This window comes from Pristiophorus japonicus, chromosome 7 (assembly GCF_044704955.1).
Source record: "Pristiophorus japonicus isolate sPriJap1 chromosome 7, sPriJap1.hap1, whole genome shotgun sequence".
Lineage (NCBI taxonomy): Eukaryota > Metazoa > Chordata > Chondrichthyes > Pristiophoridae > Pristiophorus > Pristiophorus japonicus.
The window spans coordinates 248,215,141-248,231,073 of record NC_091983.1 but is presented as its reverse complement, the minus strand read 5'-3'; the positions used below and the strand labels follow the sequence as shown (position 1 = coordinate 248,231,073).

Here is a 15,933-nt window from a genome sequence, read left to right as displayed (position 1 = left end):
GCCTCTGAATCATAAGGCTCTGGTTTCAAGTCCCACTCCAGGGACTTGAGCAGATAACTCTAGGCTGACACCCCAGTGCAATGCTGAGGGAATATTGCACTGTCGGAGGTGCCTTCTTTCAGATGAGACATTAAATCAAGGCCCCGTCTGCTCTATCAGGTGGACGTAAAAGATTCCATGGCACTATTTTGAAGAGGAGCAGGGGAGTTATCCCTGGTGTCCTGGGCAATATCATCTCTCAATCAATGTAAAAAAAATCAATCAGATTATCTGGTCATTATCACATTTCTGTTTGCTGTGCGCAAATTGGCTGCCATGTTTCCCACATTACAAAAGTGACTACACTCGAAAATACTTCATTGGCTGTAAAGCGCTTCGAGACGTCCGGTGGTTATGAGAGGTGCTATACAAATGTGAGTCTTTCTTTCTTTGACTGTCAGGCTGTTGTTTCTAGTCTGTATGACAACTCTCCCAACTTTAGCACAAGACCCCAAATGTTAGTGAGGAGGATTTTGCAGGGTAGACTGGGCTGGGTGTGCCGTTGTCGTGTCCGTAGCCGGTGCAGAGGTCGATGCTGTGTGAGCCGTCCGCTTTTATTCTTACTATTGCTTTTCATATCAGTTTGTTACAACTGAGTGGCTTGCCAGGCCATTTCAGACAGCAGTTAAGAGTCAACCACCTTGGAGTCACATACAGGCCAGACCGGGTAAGGAAGGCAGATTTCCTTCCCTAAAAGGGCATTCGTGATCCAGATGGGTTTTTATCGACAATCTAACAAGGTCACCATTACTGATACTAGCTTTTCATTCCAGATTATTTTAATTAACAATGTAATTAACTGAATTTAAATTCCCCAGCGACAGTGATGGGATTTGAACTCATGTCTCTGGATCATTAGCCAGGCCTCTGGATTACTCGTCTAATAACATAACCACTTTGCTACCGTTATTGGTGCAGGCAGAAAGTGAACAGAATGTCAGTAACTCTGCCTGGAGGTGCAACTTGTAAGTCGAGAGGCAATTGTAAAATTATATCTGGCCTTGTGATCACATCTGGTGTATTGTGCACAGTTTTGATCTCCTTATTTTGAAATGGATATTAAGTTATTGCAGGGACTGCAAAGGAGAACTAGATTAATTCCAGAACGAAGAGGAATGAGTTATGACAAGAGGTTAACGACCGTAGAGCATTTCATTTTTGAAAAGAGACTCGATAGAAGTATTTAAAATTATGAGGCATTTGGAGAATATGGATTTCAAAAGTATTTTTGCAATGTACAAAATTCAAGAACACGAGGTCAAAGTTCCAAATGACGGATGCCAATAGAAAATGGTAATGTTTTCCCTCAGTAAAAGGGTGATAAATGGCAATTTTGTAATTGGAACCTTTATCTATTACATATTGGAACACAGTTTCAATTAACCAGGGCTTTATTGGCAGTCTTTTGAACTTGGGCAGTTCTTTTCCACTGAATAAATAAAACTTTACAGGGTTTCCAATTCAATAAAGTAGATGTTTTTGTAGTTAATTTTTAAACTTTAAACAGGTTTTATGAAAATAAAAACCATCTATTTCAAGTTGCAATTGCCATGGGAGTTTGGCAACATTCGCTGTGGCTGCCAACATCTGCTTTAACTGTACAATGGTGATGCAAGATTTATACTGATGGAAACATTTTAATGAACTCTCTCAAGACACCATACACGGATGCCAAGATGTTCTGCAACTTGACATCCTCCTCGACTTGATGGAATATAAATATATGCCCAGCTGCGTGTAAAGTGGGGACCATTTGGGAGAGAGGGAAGAGAGTGTGAGAAACAAACCGACTATGAATTAATGCGCATACTTGTCAGGCTGAAGAAAATCATACCCGTCCATCCAAACCATTTTCCCTCCCTCCCCCTGAATAGACAGCATGTAACATTAGACACACTTCAGTGCGAGTCAGCATTTTTATCTCTCCGAGATAAACAAATGAGCCTTTACCGCCTCTGAATTTCCAGCTCCTCCTGGCATGGTCCATTCTGCACTTGTGGGAACAGCTGAGAGTTCTGCCGTGACAATGTTGGACCTGAAACACAGAAACAAAGAAAAATCATTTCAAAAGGATACCCTATTACACAATATCAATACTGGCCGAAGGGCATGCACACAAATTCATTTACTCATGAGCATTTTTTACTCTGGACAGAATGCTACTCCAGAGCAAGTTCTATTGTGTATATAAACAGATTGTACCTTCAAAGCCTGCCAACAGCAGCTAGCCAATGCTGAAGGCACTGTACAACATCACAGTATGACCATCCATTCCGTGCATTCAAGTGACAAAATGTTTGCCCAGAGTTCTGTTTCTATGTTAAATCAGCACTCAACCATACTGAGTTAGCTGATCTCTGTCTCAGCATCCCTAAATTAGGGAGAGGAAATCAGCCAAGATTTCCATGCCTGATCGCTATCCAGTGATCCCAACTGAAAAGTGCCATGTAGACACCTGGCAGGGCTCAGCTGTGATGTCCCCCCACAAGCAAACAGTACCAACACTCAGTATCCAGGGTCACACAAAAAAAATGGCCATTGGGCGAGATATCAGAGGTTACCAAATGCTCAGTGAACTGAGCAGGAATCTATGAACTTATGAACAAATGCACTTCACAATCCTGGCATCTCCTCGTTGGGTCCTTCAATCACTTCTTAGTGCAACATATTTTATGTAAAAAAGGAATTGGATACAAGGTAACAATTAATATAAAATTATATACAAGTGTAATATTCAAAGTTAACCTCACTACAAAAGTAAATCTACCACCTCGAGTACATCCACATAACCACAACTGACTGGCTGAAGTCAACTCTGCATGACAAATTAGTTTGGAACATAAAGTTAGACAGCAAAATCTTGGTGTTATTTGTAAATAACAAAAATGCCGTCAGCTGTCAGGTTGACACGCCGTTTAAAAGCAATCAGTTCAATTGGACAGCAGTGACTCTTGAGGTTGACCATTCCATACACGAATAGTTCATTCTGAGCACAACGCCTCACATCACCACTTAGAAAACCTGCAACTAAATGGCAGAATTTAAAAAAAATAGGCTTAGGTTGTTCTTCCAATATAGCCAAAATGTGGCCTTCCATATAACCATTACAAATACACAGTAAAAGCAGGTGATCTGTGTGGGCTCTTATCCAAAGGTACAATCACTGCCTCAGTGAAGAGCTACAAGCCAGCAACCTATGGTTTCTTCTCCTAGTTTGCATTAGTGTCTGACTGGGTTGTTGATGGGACAGCTTGTGGAAGCTGGCACCTCATCTTGAACGAGGAAGAACGGTCTGTCACCCTGTCCCCTCAGTGACACGGTCTGCAATTAGCTGAACAGGCAGCACGGGTGCAGATGTCCAAGTTTTCACCTCATTCACTCTCCACCCCAGCTGAAATGTCCCGACTAAAAGGAGAAAATAGAATATCCAGAAACCAAACACAACAATGAATAGTCAGCATGGATTTCAAAAGGGAAAGTCTTGCTTGACCAACCCCATTGAATTTTTTGAAGAGATAACAGAGAGTAGACAAGGGCAATGCAGTAGATCTAGCAATTTAGCTAGATTTTCAAACGGTCTTCGATCAGGTATCACATAATAGACTAATGAATAAGGTCAGAGAATGCAGAATCAGGTGACAAGTAGCAGAATGGATAACTAGCTCGTTTCAAGACAGAAAGGGTGGCTATTCACAGTGGCAGAAGTGGTGTTCCACAAGGATCACTGCTGGACCACAATTTATTTTAACGATTTAGGCTTTACAATCAAAAACACAATTTCTAAATTTGTGGATGACACCAAACTGGGGAAGGGGGAGGGTTAATAGTCAATATTAAGGAGGACTGCAACAAATTAAAAGACATGGAGAAACTTGCAGAATGTGTATATAATTGGCAAATGAAATTCAACACAGATAAATGTGATGTATTACATTTTGGTAAGACAAATAGGGAGGTCACATGTTACTTGGAAAATACAAATTTAAATGGGGTAGAAGAGCAAAGGGATCTCGAAGTACAAACTCACAAATCACTAAAGTAACGACACAGGTGAACAAGGTCATAAAAAAACAAACCAAGAACTTGGGTTTATTTCTCATGAGATTGAACTGAAAAGTAGGTAAGTTATGCTAAACTTGTATCGAACCTTGGTTAGACCACACTTGGAGCACTGCGCACAATTCTGTCGTCATATTATGACCAGGATATACAGGCACTGGAGAGGGTGCAGAGAAGATTTACAAGGATGATACTAGAAATGCAAGGATATACCTATCAGGAAAGGATGAACAGGCTGGGTCTCCTTTCGGTTGAAAAAAGGCTAAGGGGTGACCTAATTGAGGTCTTTAAAATTTTGAAAGGTTTTGATAGAGTAGATAGAGAGAGAATGTTTCCACTTGTGGGGAAGAGCATCACTACATGCGTCACCAAGATATCAAATCAGGAACTCCGAAGGAAGTTCTTTACCCGGCGAGTGATAAATATGTGGAACTCGCTATCACAGGGATTGGTCGAAGCGAATAGTATCGATGCATTTAAGAGGACGCTAGATAAGTATATGAGCGAGAAGGGAACAAAGAGTTATGCTGACAGAGATAGAGGAGGGAAGACAGGAGGTGGCTTGAGTTGAGCATAAGTGCCGGCATGGCCTGGTTGGGCTGAATCTCTGTTTCTGTGGTGTACGTCCTATGAAAGAAGCATGGAGAGATTTGTTTGACAGAAAGTGCGGTGATCAAATGCTAGGGCAAGTAGTAGAGCACGTGAATCGAGAATTTTGGAGAAATGGCAGAACATTAGGTTCCTCAATGGTTGAAAAATACTGACGCTAAACCTATTAAAGCACTGCCATTCAGATTACTTGCAAAGGAAATAAAACTTCATCCTTGTGACAACTAATAAAATATTGCTAAACGGCAAAGGACCAAAGAGCAAGACATGTCTATGACCATGCAGGGATAAGGGGTAAGCCAATTCTGATCAACATACAACCAAAAGGCTGAAAGATATGTCCTCTCCTCACAATCTCAGTAAGATGACAGGAACAATTCAGTGGTGCATCATACTAAATACTTATTGACTACTGTACTGCAGTCTGAACCACCTGATCTCAACAGGATAATGGAAAATATCGAGTGAGGGAATACAACACAGTGACTGGCCATTCATTTATTAACACAAGATTTTAGGTTCACAAATGAAAACATGGTGTAGTCATTTATGTGACTATACGGCAGACATTACAATGGTTCTGACTAAAAAAAGATATTAGGAATGCTGAGAGAGAGCATTAAAAATTCTTGGCAAGTAAAATTAAAGAAAACCCAAAGATGTTCTATAAATATACTAAGAGCAGGAGGATAACTAAATAAAGGGTAGGGCCTATAAGAGACCATGAGGATAATCTGTGTGTGGAGGCAGAAGATGTTGGTTTAGTTCTTAACGAATACTTTGCGTCTGTTTTCACAAAGGAAAGGAGAGCAGGTATTAAGGGGTTTATCAGCTTTGAAAGTAGATAAGTCCCCAGGCCCGGATGAAATGCATCCCAGGCTGCTGAGCGAAGCAAAAGAGGAAATAGCAGATGCCTTGACCATCATTTTCGAGCCCTCGTTAGATTTAGAAGGACTGCTAATGTGATACCCTTGTTTAAGAAGGGAGAAAGGGATAGACCGAGTAATTACAGGCCTGTCAGCTTAACCTCAGTGGTGGGAAAATTATTGGAAAAAATCCTGAAGGACAGGATAAATCTACATTTAGAAAGGTAAGGATTAATAAGGACAGTCAACACGGATTTGTTAAGGGAAGATCGCGTTTGACTAACCTGATTGAATTTTGAGGAGGTAGTAACTCGGGGGGGTTGATTAGGTTAGTGCATACAATGTAGTGTATATGGACTTCAGCAAAGCTTTTGATAAGGTCCCACACATGGTAGACTAGTCACGAAGGTAAAAGCCCATGGGATCCAAGCTAAAGTGGCAAGTTGGATGCAAAATTGGCTAGAGGTAGGAAGCAAAGGGTAATATAGTTGATGGGTGTTTTTGTGACTGGAAGGATGTTTCCAATGGGGTTCTGCAGGGCTCAGTATTGGGTCCCTTGCTTTTTGTGGTATACATCAATGATCTCGATTTGAATATAGGGGGTATGAAGTTTGCAGATGACACTAAAATTGGCTGTGTGGTTGATAATGAAGAGGAAAGTCATGGACTGCAGGAGGATATCAATCTACTGGTCAGGTCGGCAGAACAGTGGCAAATGAAATTTAATTCGGAGAAGTGTGAGATAATGCACTTGGGGAGGGCAAATAAGGAAAAGGTATAAACATTAAACAGTAGGCCACTTAGAAGTGTAGATGAACAAAGGAACCTTGCAGTGCTTGTTCACAGATCCCTGAAAGTAGCAGGCCAGGTGGATAAGGTGGTTAAGAAGGCATACGGAATGTTTGCCTTTATTGGCTGAGGCATAGAATATAAGAGCAGGGAGGTTATGCTTAAATTGTATAATACACTGATTAGGCCACAGCTGAAGTACTGCTTGCAGTTCTGGTCGCCGTATTATAGGAAGGATGTGATTGCACCAGAGAGGGTGCAAAGGAGATTTACTAGAATGCTGCCTGGAATGGAGAATCTTAGCTATGAGGGCACGACAGATTGGATAGACTGGGTTTGTTCTACTTGGAACAGAGGAGGCTGAGGGGAGACCTCATTGAGGTGTATAACATTTTGAGGAGATAGCAAGGGCCTATTTCCATTGGTGGAGGGGTCAATTACGATGGGGCATAGGTTTAAGGTGGGTGGTGGAAGGTTTAGAGGTGATTTGAGGTGAAGCTTCTTCACACAGAGGGTTGTGTGGGTCTGGAACTCACTGCCTGGAAGGGTGGTAGAGGCAGAAACCCTCACCACATTTAAAAGGTGCTTGAATGGGCACTTGAAGTGCCATAACCTGCAGGGTTACGGACCTAGAGCTGGTAAGTGGGATTAGACTGGGTAATCTCTTGTTGGCTGACGCAGATACGATGGTAAGTACTTCAGGGAATCGAATACGGCCAGCGTAATCTCCTGGACTAGTTTGGATCGCCAGGATGGGTCAGAGAGGAATTTTCCCAGATTTTTTTCCTCAATTGGCCTGGGTTTTGCCTCTTCCAGGAGATCACATGGCTCCGGGTTGGGATGGAGAGCAGAATGTTTCATGATAAGGGGCATTGCAGTTGTGTGGGGTGGATTGGTTGGGCCGGATGCTCTTTACCTTTCCGCCATTGTTCATTGGTTTATATGTAACCTGCAGGGTTGCTGACCGAGGACCGTGCGGCTCTTTGTCGGCCGGTGCAGACACGATGGGCCGAAATGGCCTCCTTCTACGCTGCAAATTTCTATGTTTCTATTTAAATTACCCTGGCTGCAAATGCTAGACCAATCAACAAATAGTGTGACTGGCATAATAAGCTTTGGAGGGGCAGGAAGGGGAAACAGTATTTGCAGATAATCAATTTCTTCTTACCAAGACAAGGTGACCACTATGACCATTAAGGACATATTCAGCATTTAACTTCATTCTCCAGTACATTAACTCTTCCATCACGGCGTATTATATTTTAAATAATCATACTGTTTGAATCCATGACTTTGGTGAATTATATCAAACATTTCAGCTCGGGGCTCGGGGAAGCCGGGGTGGGGGGGGGGGGGGGGGGGGCCTGGGCTCGGGGAGGCCCGGCGGGGGGCCCTGGGCTCGGGGAGGCCCTGGGCTGAGCGGCTCGGCAGGCAACGTGGTGTTTGGGGCTGGTTCCGACGCATGCGCAGAAAAGGATTAGTGTAAATTGCGCTGGGCGGGGAGTGGGATAAAGAGTCAGAAACTATTTGTCCTAACTCGCTTCTACACATGCATCAGGCGACGCATACACAGAAGCACGAGTTAGGACAAATAGTCACTGCGTCCCAAAAACAGCAACGTGATAATGACTAGATAATCTGTTTTAGATGTTGATTGAGGGATAAATATTGGTCAGGATAATGGGTATAACTCCTCTGCTGCTCTTTGATATAGTGCCATGGGATCTATTACATCCTGAGAGAATAGATGGGGCCTGTGTTTAATGTCTCACCAGAAATCCCTCAGCACTGCACTGGATTGTCAGCCTAGATTTTTGTGCTCAAGTCTCCGGAGTGGAACTTGAACCCACAACACTGACTCAGAGGCAAGAGTGCTACCAACTGAGCCACGGCTGATTCCCCTCTTAATCCACCCTTCCCTTCAGACTGCGTCTCTCTGATCTTAAACCCCTCAGCTCCACCTCCATGCCCTGCACTGATTGCAGTAGCTGGTGCAGTAACCTGTTGTGTAGGGATGGTGGGTGCTGGCAGTGAGCACACTCACTTGTTTCTGAACGGACTGCACTCTGTCCTCTACTCTTCAAATGCCAGTTACTTGTGCTCCCCCATCCGGCTTCTGGTGCACTTGTTTGGCATGCTGCCACCATGGCACACAAACACAACTAATAACGCACGGCTGGGAGGCAGAGCGAGATGAGCAGGAAATAAAAGTTCGCGAGTTCAGGACTGACAGGAGCAGGTAGGTGTGCGTGAGGTACAGTACCTAACATAGCTCTCAGAGCACTGCATATGAAGTTAAAGTTGGGAGCAGGGGTGGGGGAAAATTAGGGTCAATTCACTCCAGGTGTATGACAATCCTCACTAATAAGGTAATCATTCAAAGGCTGTATATGCTAGAAATATATTGGCTTTCAGTCAGTGTCAGGGGAAAGAAAGAAGTTAGCATTTTGACTCAGGACCCGATGATGGTAGCCTGTCTTTTTTCCCTCATTCAGACTCGGTCAGGCCTGCTGCTCATTTCCAACATTCTCTGCTTTTATTTTAATGTTATTTGTTTTTGAGCATTGCCATCTCTTCTGCATTAAAATCCACTTTCACATCAATAATTGAGGTCCATCTTTATTCAATACTTTCTTTTCTCTGATGTCAAAGACTACAGGTACAACGTCTCAAATCCGGCTGTCCGAAAATCGGAATTGCCCGAAAACCAGACATTTGAGAAAATCCCATTTGATATTCAGTAAAATAAAATCTGGAATTATTGTCCAAAAAGCGGCAGCCCGGACTAGTTATCAGCGTCACTGCTTTGTTTTAAATGCCGTGCATTCAGTCCAAGCCTTGCCGAATTACCCTCGACCCGGCCCTCGCCACCATTAGCACTTTGTCTGTCTCGGAGCATACGTACGCTCTTGGTTTTCTCATCCGGAAAAATCCGAAAATTGGCGCGATCTCGGTCCCAAGGTTGCCGGATTTGAGGCGTTGTAGCAGTAAGGAACTTTGTTTAGTTTAGACAGACAGCGGTTTAATTTAAGCATCAAACTCGATGAAGAAATGATGTTGAGCAGCAAGTGAATGATCTGTGGCCACTTTCCTGCTTGGCCATGCAATGGGAAATTAGTTGATAAATGTGACATCAACTGTGCCCAAGGCCCCAGTATAGGTTGTCTAGATTTAATCGTGCGAATCCTGTAAAAGTATACAGCAGTAAGGGCTCTACAATTGGCCTCCACACCCTGGGAAAGGGACAGGAAAATCAACTGGGTCCCTGCTCCTAATGTGTATCTGTGGAAACGTATTACCTGCGGAAAATGTAGATGATGTTGGGTGAGGAAGAGATCAGGCTCAGCTGTTGTGCCTCCCAGGTTTAATAGCTTGCTAATACTCACTGTGTGGACTCCTGAAGAGTAAACACTTGACGAAAGTACCAAAGGGCGCCAGGGCCCATACAATCATACCCTGCCAGCAGTCAACATCTTCAGGAGGGGGGAGAAATGTTCACATTCTGCTTTCTCAGCCTGAACTAGAAAACAGAACAGCCGATGATTGTTACGCCAGACTGCAGCATCTTTCTCTGCATCCTTCACCATCACATCGATTGACTCAGATTTCCAACCTCAATTATGTTCAAAGATATCTGATAGTCTAGATGCTCTTAATAGCTTCCAAGCTGGTACTTTTTTTCCTTCCAGTAATCCCCATGACAAATTGGTTTCTGCTGGCTTCTTCCTTTTGGTCACAGTACATACGGGGTTAACAAAACAGGTTTATTCACAGAAAATGACAACTTCTTTTGATACAGCAGCCCCACAATATAAAAGATGTGTCTGAGGCAGTGGCCAAGACAGAGAGGGACGGAGAAGAGTGAAGGAGAGGAGAGGAGAGCGCGGAGAGTGAGAAGGAAAATGAGGTGTGGGTGAAGGAAGGAGACACACAAAGGAGGGAGCAAGAAAAAGAAACATGGAGACGCTCCATGGAGAGTCAGCAAGAAACCATCACAAATCCAGGGACATGGGGTCCAGTCCAGTTTACATTACAGATTAGCACAAATAATGATTGTTTTCAGTTCAATCCTTGTACTTGCTACAAATTATCTACGTATGTGATTAGAGATGCCGAAAACGAGAAAAATAACGAATTAAAACCCCAAAATATTCAAGACCGACGAATCTATTTAATATGGGCAAGTTTTTTTTTTAAACCAACATCGCCAAAAATAATCCCTAGCCTATTTTAGAGTAAATTCGGAGCAATTTACAAACACACCCTCAGAGTTACTGAACAATTTCAGACCTATTTAGAAGATACAATCCACCTACTATTCATTATTAGCCCATTGTACACAGATTTCAGTACTGACTGAGAAAATCAAAACTAAGTACCCTGATTTCCTGACACAATGACCACACAGCTCCAAAGCAACTGTTAAATGCCAGTGCTCCATAAAAGTACACAAGATTAATGACACCAACTGAGACATAAAGCTTCACTAACTATACAAAAGCTCACAGATGTACCACTTATTGATGTCTCCACTTTACCAACTGGTTTACACAGGACTAATCATCCATGGGTTAGTACATTGCTCAGATTTTATATACATCTAAACACAGACACAATTGAGATATCCAAGTGCCCTGCAGTATAAATGACTCCTTCGTAACTGAGCAGCAGTCAGATAGATCATCCGCCATGTAGTTTAAATGATGGTGAATTTGTGGTGTGCCGTGTAGGCTGTTCATTTATTTACAGATTATTTTGAATTAAGCAGGATCAGAGAAAATTTTTAAAAATTGATACACAAGTGAATCTGCTTAAAACATTCTATAGACAACATCTGAAGGGCACCTACATGTGAAAAAGAAGGCTTGGTCCCGCTTTTGGCAGCACAAGTAGTGCCACATACCATTACTTTCATCCTGAGAAGTGGAGCTCCGAACATGTTCATATGATTCCTCAGCTTGTAGGTCAATCATCGCTTCAAACTCAAATACATCTTCCGATTTCCTCTCAACCATATTGTTCATTCTCTAGAATCGAGATGCTGTTTGACAAGCTCTTTCACAAATAAGTGAGGGGGGTCCATTTTAATATCTATGAATCTGTATCGCCCGTGTGTCGAATGGTTTCTATTCATCAGAGGTCAAGTTTACCTATCCCAGAGCCCTGGCCCTGATGAGAACACTCTGCATTTCCTGTTCCGACTGAATAATTAATACTTGCTCCCACTGAGCCAAATCCTGGATTGTTTTATACCGCAGCACCCTTGTGACTGTTACTACCATTGCATTGAAACAATCCTCCTTTCAATTACATCACACCTGCCACAAAGGATATTAAACAATTAATTTTTCTAAGCCAATTTAACTACTTATCTAGAATACTGCCAGAAGAGTCACACCTAATTGACTGGAGGTTTTTTTTGATGCTCGTCACACAAAGGAGTTTCAGATTTTTCTAAAATGTAATTGTGAAGGAGGCTGATTGCCAGCACAGTCAGTCCATGATTCTTGCTCATACTAGACAATAAGGCTCAATGACAGAGAGGCAGCACTGTAAACAAGTGTAGCTGGAAGCATAACATTACAAGAGATATTAATAGATTTAAGTGAATGAGAAAAACTGTAGCAAATGGATTTCAATGTAGGCAAATGTGAAGTCATCCACTTTGGACCTAAAAAGGATAGAAGAGTATTTTCTAAATGGTGAAAAGCTGGAAACGGTGGAGCGTCAAAGCGACTCGGGGATCCATGTACATAGATCACTAAAATGTTGTGGAAAATAATCAAAAACGCGAATGGAATGGTGGCCTTTATATGTAGAATACAAGGGGATAGAAGTCATACTACAGCTATACAAAGCCCTGGTTAGACCACAGCAACACATCATCCAGTCACAATTTTGTATTTTCCTCCTCTCCTGTAGGTGCCAATAGCCCTCAGGTAGCTCACTCACCTGATCATTCAGAGTATTCCGAGCTTTTTCACAATGATCATCAGAGCCGAGGCTATCTTATTCTCATCTGATGTCCACAAATGCATTTTCAAGCAGGATTGTCCAGCTCTAGCCCAGAGGTACCAAGACCAATTACAGTGTTGTCCCTTTTGCAACCACCAACCCCCCCACCTTACAACACTTCATTCAGCAGAAACCAGGGATTTAACAGGTACATTCCTGGCCTGTCATGATGCCGTAATTGACTCATCATCATCATAGCCAGTCCCTCGGAATCGAGGAAGACTTGCTTCCACTCTAAACATGAGTCCTTGGGTGGCTGAACAGTCCAATACGAGAGCCACAGTCCCTGTCACAGGTGGGACAGATAGTCGTTAGGGGTAAGGGAGGGTGGGACAGGTTTTCCGCACGCTCCTTCCGCTGCCTGTGTTGGATTTCTGCATGTTCTCGGCGTTGAGACTCGAGGTGCTCAGCGCCCTACCGGGTGCAATTCCTCCACTTAGGGCGGTCTTTGGCCAGGGACTCCCAGGTGTCGGTGGGAATGTTGCAATTTATCAGGGAGGCTTTGAGGGTATTCTTGAAACGTTTGCTCTTCCCACCTTTGGCTCGTTTGCTGTGCAGGAGTAATTCACTAAGCTATTAAGCGAAGCTGTGTAATTTTTCCTTTTAAATAGGGCACCTATTAGAGATTACAAAACAAGTCATATCTTTCCACTTGTAATCAATGGTATTTTTGGAACACATCGTGCACTTGGAGTAGTCACCAAGGTCAAATGCATTAGAAGGTATTGATCAGATAGAACGAGATACTGTCATGAGATACATTAATTAATCCGACAAACAGCCTTCAGTACATAATACAGCTGACATCATCTAGGCCTCCCACAAAAAATCAACAATATTCAGAGGAGGCACAGTGGAGGGGAGACACAGTATGCATTAGTTTTAAAAACAGACACTAAATGTCAAGTGCAAAAATCTCTATTCAGTAGAAATTTAAGCATTGGTGGAGATCAATTATCCCTGCATAATATTCACTTAAATAAACCACAAACGAAATGGCATAGAAGTTAAGTGAAACTATACACTCATCTTTATAATTTGAAACCAGTCCAGATGTTGAAGCATCAAGCAATGACTGAATCTTTTCCATATGCAAGTGTATCCACTTTCCTCTGGAAAAATGCAAATGCTGCTCCCATTTGTTATGATGCAGGGAGGAGTAATACTGCTAGCTCAGTGAGAAGTGCAGGTAATGTCCTCCTGTGCTGCTGATATCTGAATGTCGGCAGATTAGGAAAAAGGGGAGGTGCAACGAGACCTGGGTGTCATGGTTCATCAGTCACAAAGTGGGCACGCAGGTACAGCAGGCGGTGAAGGCGGCCTTCATAGCAAGGGGACTAGAGTATAGGAGCAGGGAGGTCTTACTGCAGTTGTACAGGGCTTTAGTGAGGCCTCACCTGGAATAGTGTGTTCAGTTTTGGTCTCCTAATCTGAGGAAGGACGTTCTTGCTATTGAGGGAGTGCAGCGAAGGTTCACCAGACTGATTCCAGGGATGGCTGGGCTATCATATGAGGAGAGACTGGATCAACTGGGCCTTTATACACTGGAGTTTAGAAGGATGAGAGGGGATCTCATAGAAACATATAAGATTCTGACGGGACTAGACAGGTTAGATGCGGGAAGAATGTTCCCGATGTTGGGGAAGTCCAGAACCAGGGGACATAGTCTTAGGATAAGGGGTAGGCCATTTAGGACTGAGATGAGAAGCTTCTTCACTCAGAGAGTTGTTAACCTGTGGAATTCCCTGCCGCAGTGTTGTTGATGCCAGTTCATTGGATATATTTAAGAGGGAGTTCGATATGGCTCTTACAGTTAAGGGGATCAAGGGGTATGGAGAGAAAGCAGGAAAGGGGTACTGAAGGAATGATCAGCCATGATCTTATTGAATGGCAGTGCAGGCTCGAAGGGCCGAACGGCCTACTCCTGCACCTATTTTCTATGTTTCTATGATACAGTGCAAGAACCACAAACTGCAATATGACCAGCTAATCATGAAAATATAATGAACACTGTTTTTGTGGCTGTGTTTCTAGCTCAGTTTCTAGCTCTGTCACGCCCATGTGGTGGCTGGTGTGCAAATTTTGGGGATGAACCTGTTCAAGTCCACAGTAACTTTCAAAAAGCCAAAATATTTTACTTTAAAATTTCTCTGAAACCCTATTTTAAGTCAACAACTGAGTACCCGAGCCTGAAGTCTTCACATTGCTCGCAAGTCTCATTAGTGCTCTAGGCAGTAAAACTTGGCTACCAGGTAATCACATGGTACCTCAAATCTACCACAGATACCTCCATTAATTCTACCTCACTTGAATTACATCCCTCAAAACTAGTACATCCCGAGCAGTACTTGGTTTACTTTATAGAAAACAGCAGTCAGTGCAACAAAATCGTGTCCCAGCGTAGACCCAATGTATTATTGCAACGACTGGTCAGTTGGCAACTGGGCATTTTACATAACATAATAGGAGCAGGAGTAGGCCCTCGAGCCTGCTCCGCCATTTAATAAGATCATGGCTGATCTGATTATGGACTCAGCTCCACTTCCCTGCCCACTCCCCATAACCTTTTATTCCCTTATTGCTCAAAAATCTGTCTATTTCCACCTTAAATATATTCAATGACCCAGCCTCCACAGCTCTCTGGGGCAGAGAATTCCACAGATTTACAACCCTCCGAGAAGAAATTCCTCCTCATTTCAGTTAAATATGGGCGGACCCTTATTCTGAGACTGTGCCCCCTAGTCTCAGTTTCCCCTATGAGTGGAAATATCCTCTCTGCATCCACCTTGTCGAGCCCCCTCATTATCTTAGATGTTTCGACAAGATCACGTCTCATTCTTCTGAACTCCAAGGCCCAACCTACTCAACCTATTTTCATAAGTCAATCCCCTCATCTCCGGAATCAACCTAGTGAACTTTCTTTGAACAGCCTCCAACACAAGTATATCCTTAATTACAGAAGCCAAAACTGTATGCAGTACTTCAGGTGTGGCCTCAACAATACCCTGTACAGTTGTAGCAGGACTTCTCTGCTTTTATACTCCATCCCCCTTGCAATAAAGGCCAACATTCCATTTGCCTTCCTGATTACTTGTTGTACCTGCATACTAACTTTCTGTGTTTCATGCACAAGGACCGCAGGTCCCTCTGTACTGCAGTGCTTTGCAATTTTTCTCAATTTAAATAATAATTTGCTTTTTTATTTTTTCTGCCAAAGTGCATGACCTCAACACTTTCCAATATTATACTCCATCTGCCAATTTTTTGCCCACTCACTTAGCCTGTCTATATCACTTTGCAGATTTTTTGTGTCCTCCTCACACATTGCTTTTCATCCCATCTTTGTATCGTCAGCAAACTTGGCTACATTACATTTGGTCCCTTCTTCCAAGTCGTTAATATAGATTGTAAATAGTTGGGGTCCCAGCACTGATCCTTGCGGCACCCCACTAGTTACTGATTGCCAACCAGAGAATGAACCTTTTATCCCGACTCTCTGTTTTCTGTTAGTTAGCCAATCCTCTATCCATGCTAATATATTACCCCCAAACCCCGT

The 15,933-nt window shown here is 42.9% G+C and overlaps 1 protein-coding gene across 7 annotated transcripts in view; it reads right to left on the bottom strand.

Moving 5' to 3' along the window:
• Window positions 1-15,933, bottom strand: part of enah (ENAH actin regulator) — a 582,073-nt gene that overhangs the window by 152,923 nt on the left and 413,217 nt on the right. For all 7 annotated transcript variants that reach the window (XM_070885881.1, XM_070885879.1, XM_070885882.1 and 4 more), the window contains one exon: window positions 1,990-2,074. In XM_070885881.1, the coding sequence (XP_070741982.1) occupies window positions 1,990-2,074 (85 nt within the window). The remainder of the gene's footprint in view (window positions 1-1,989; window positions 2,075-15,933) is intronic.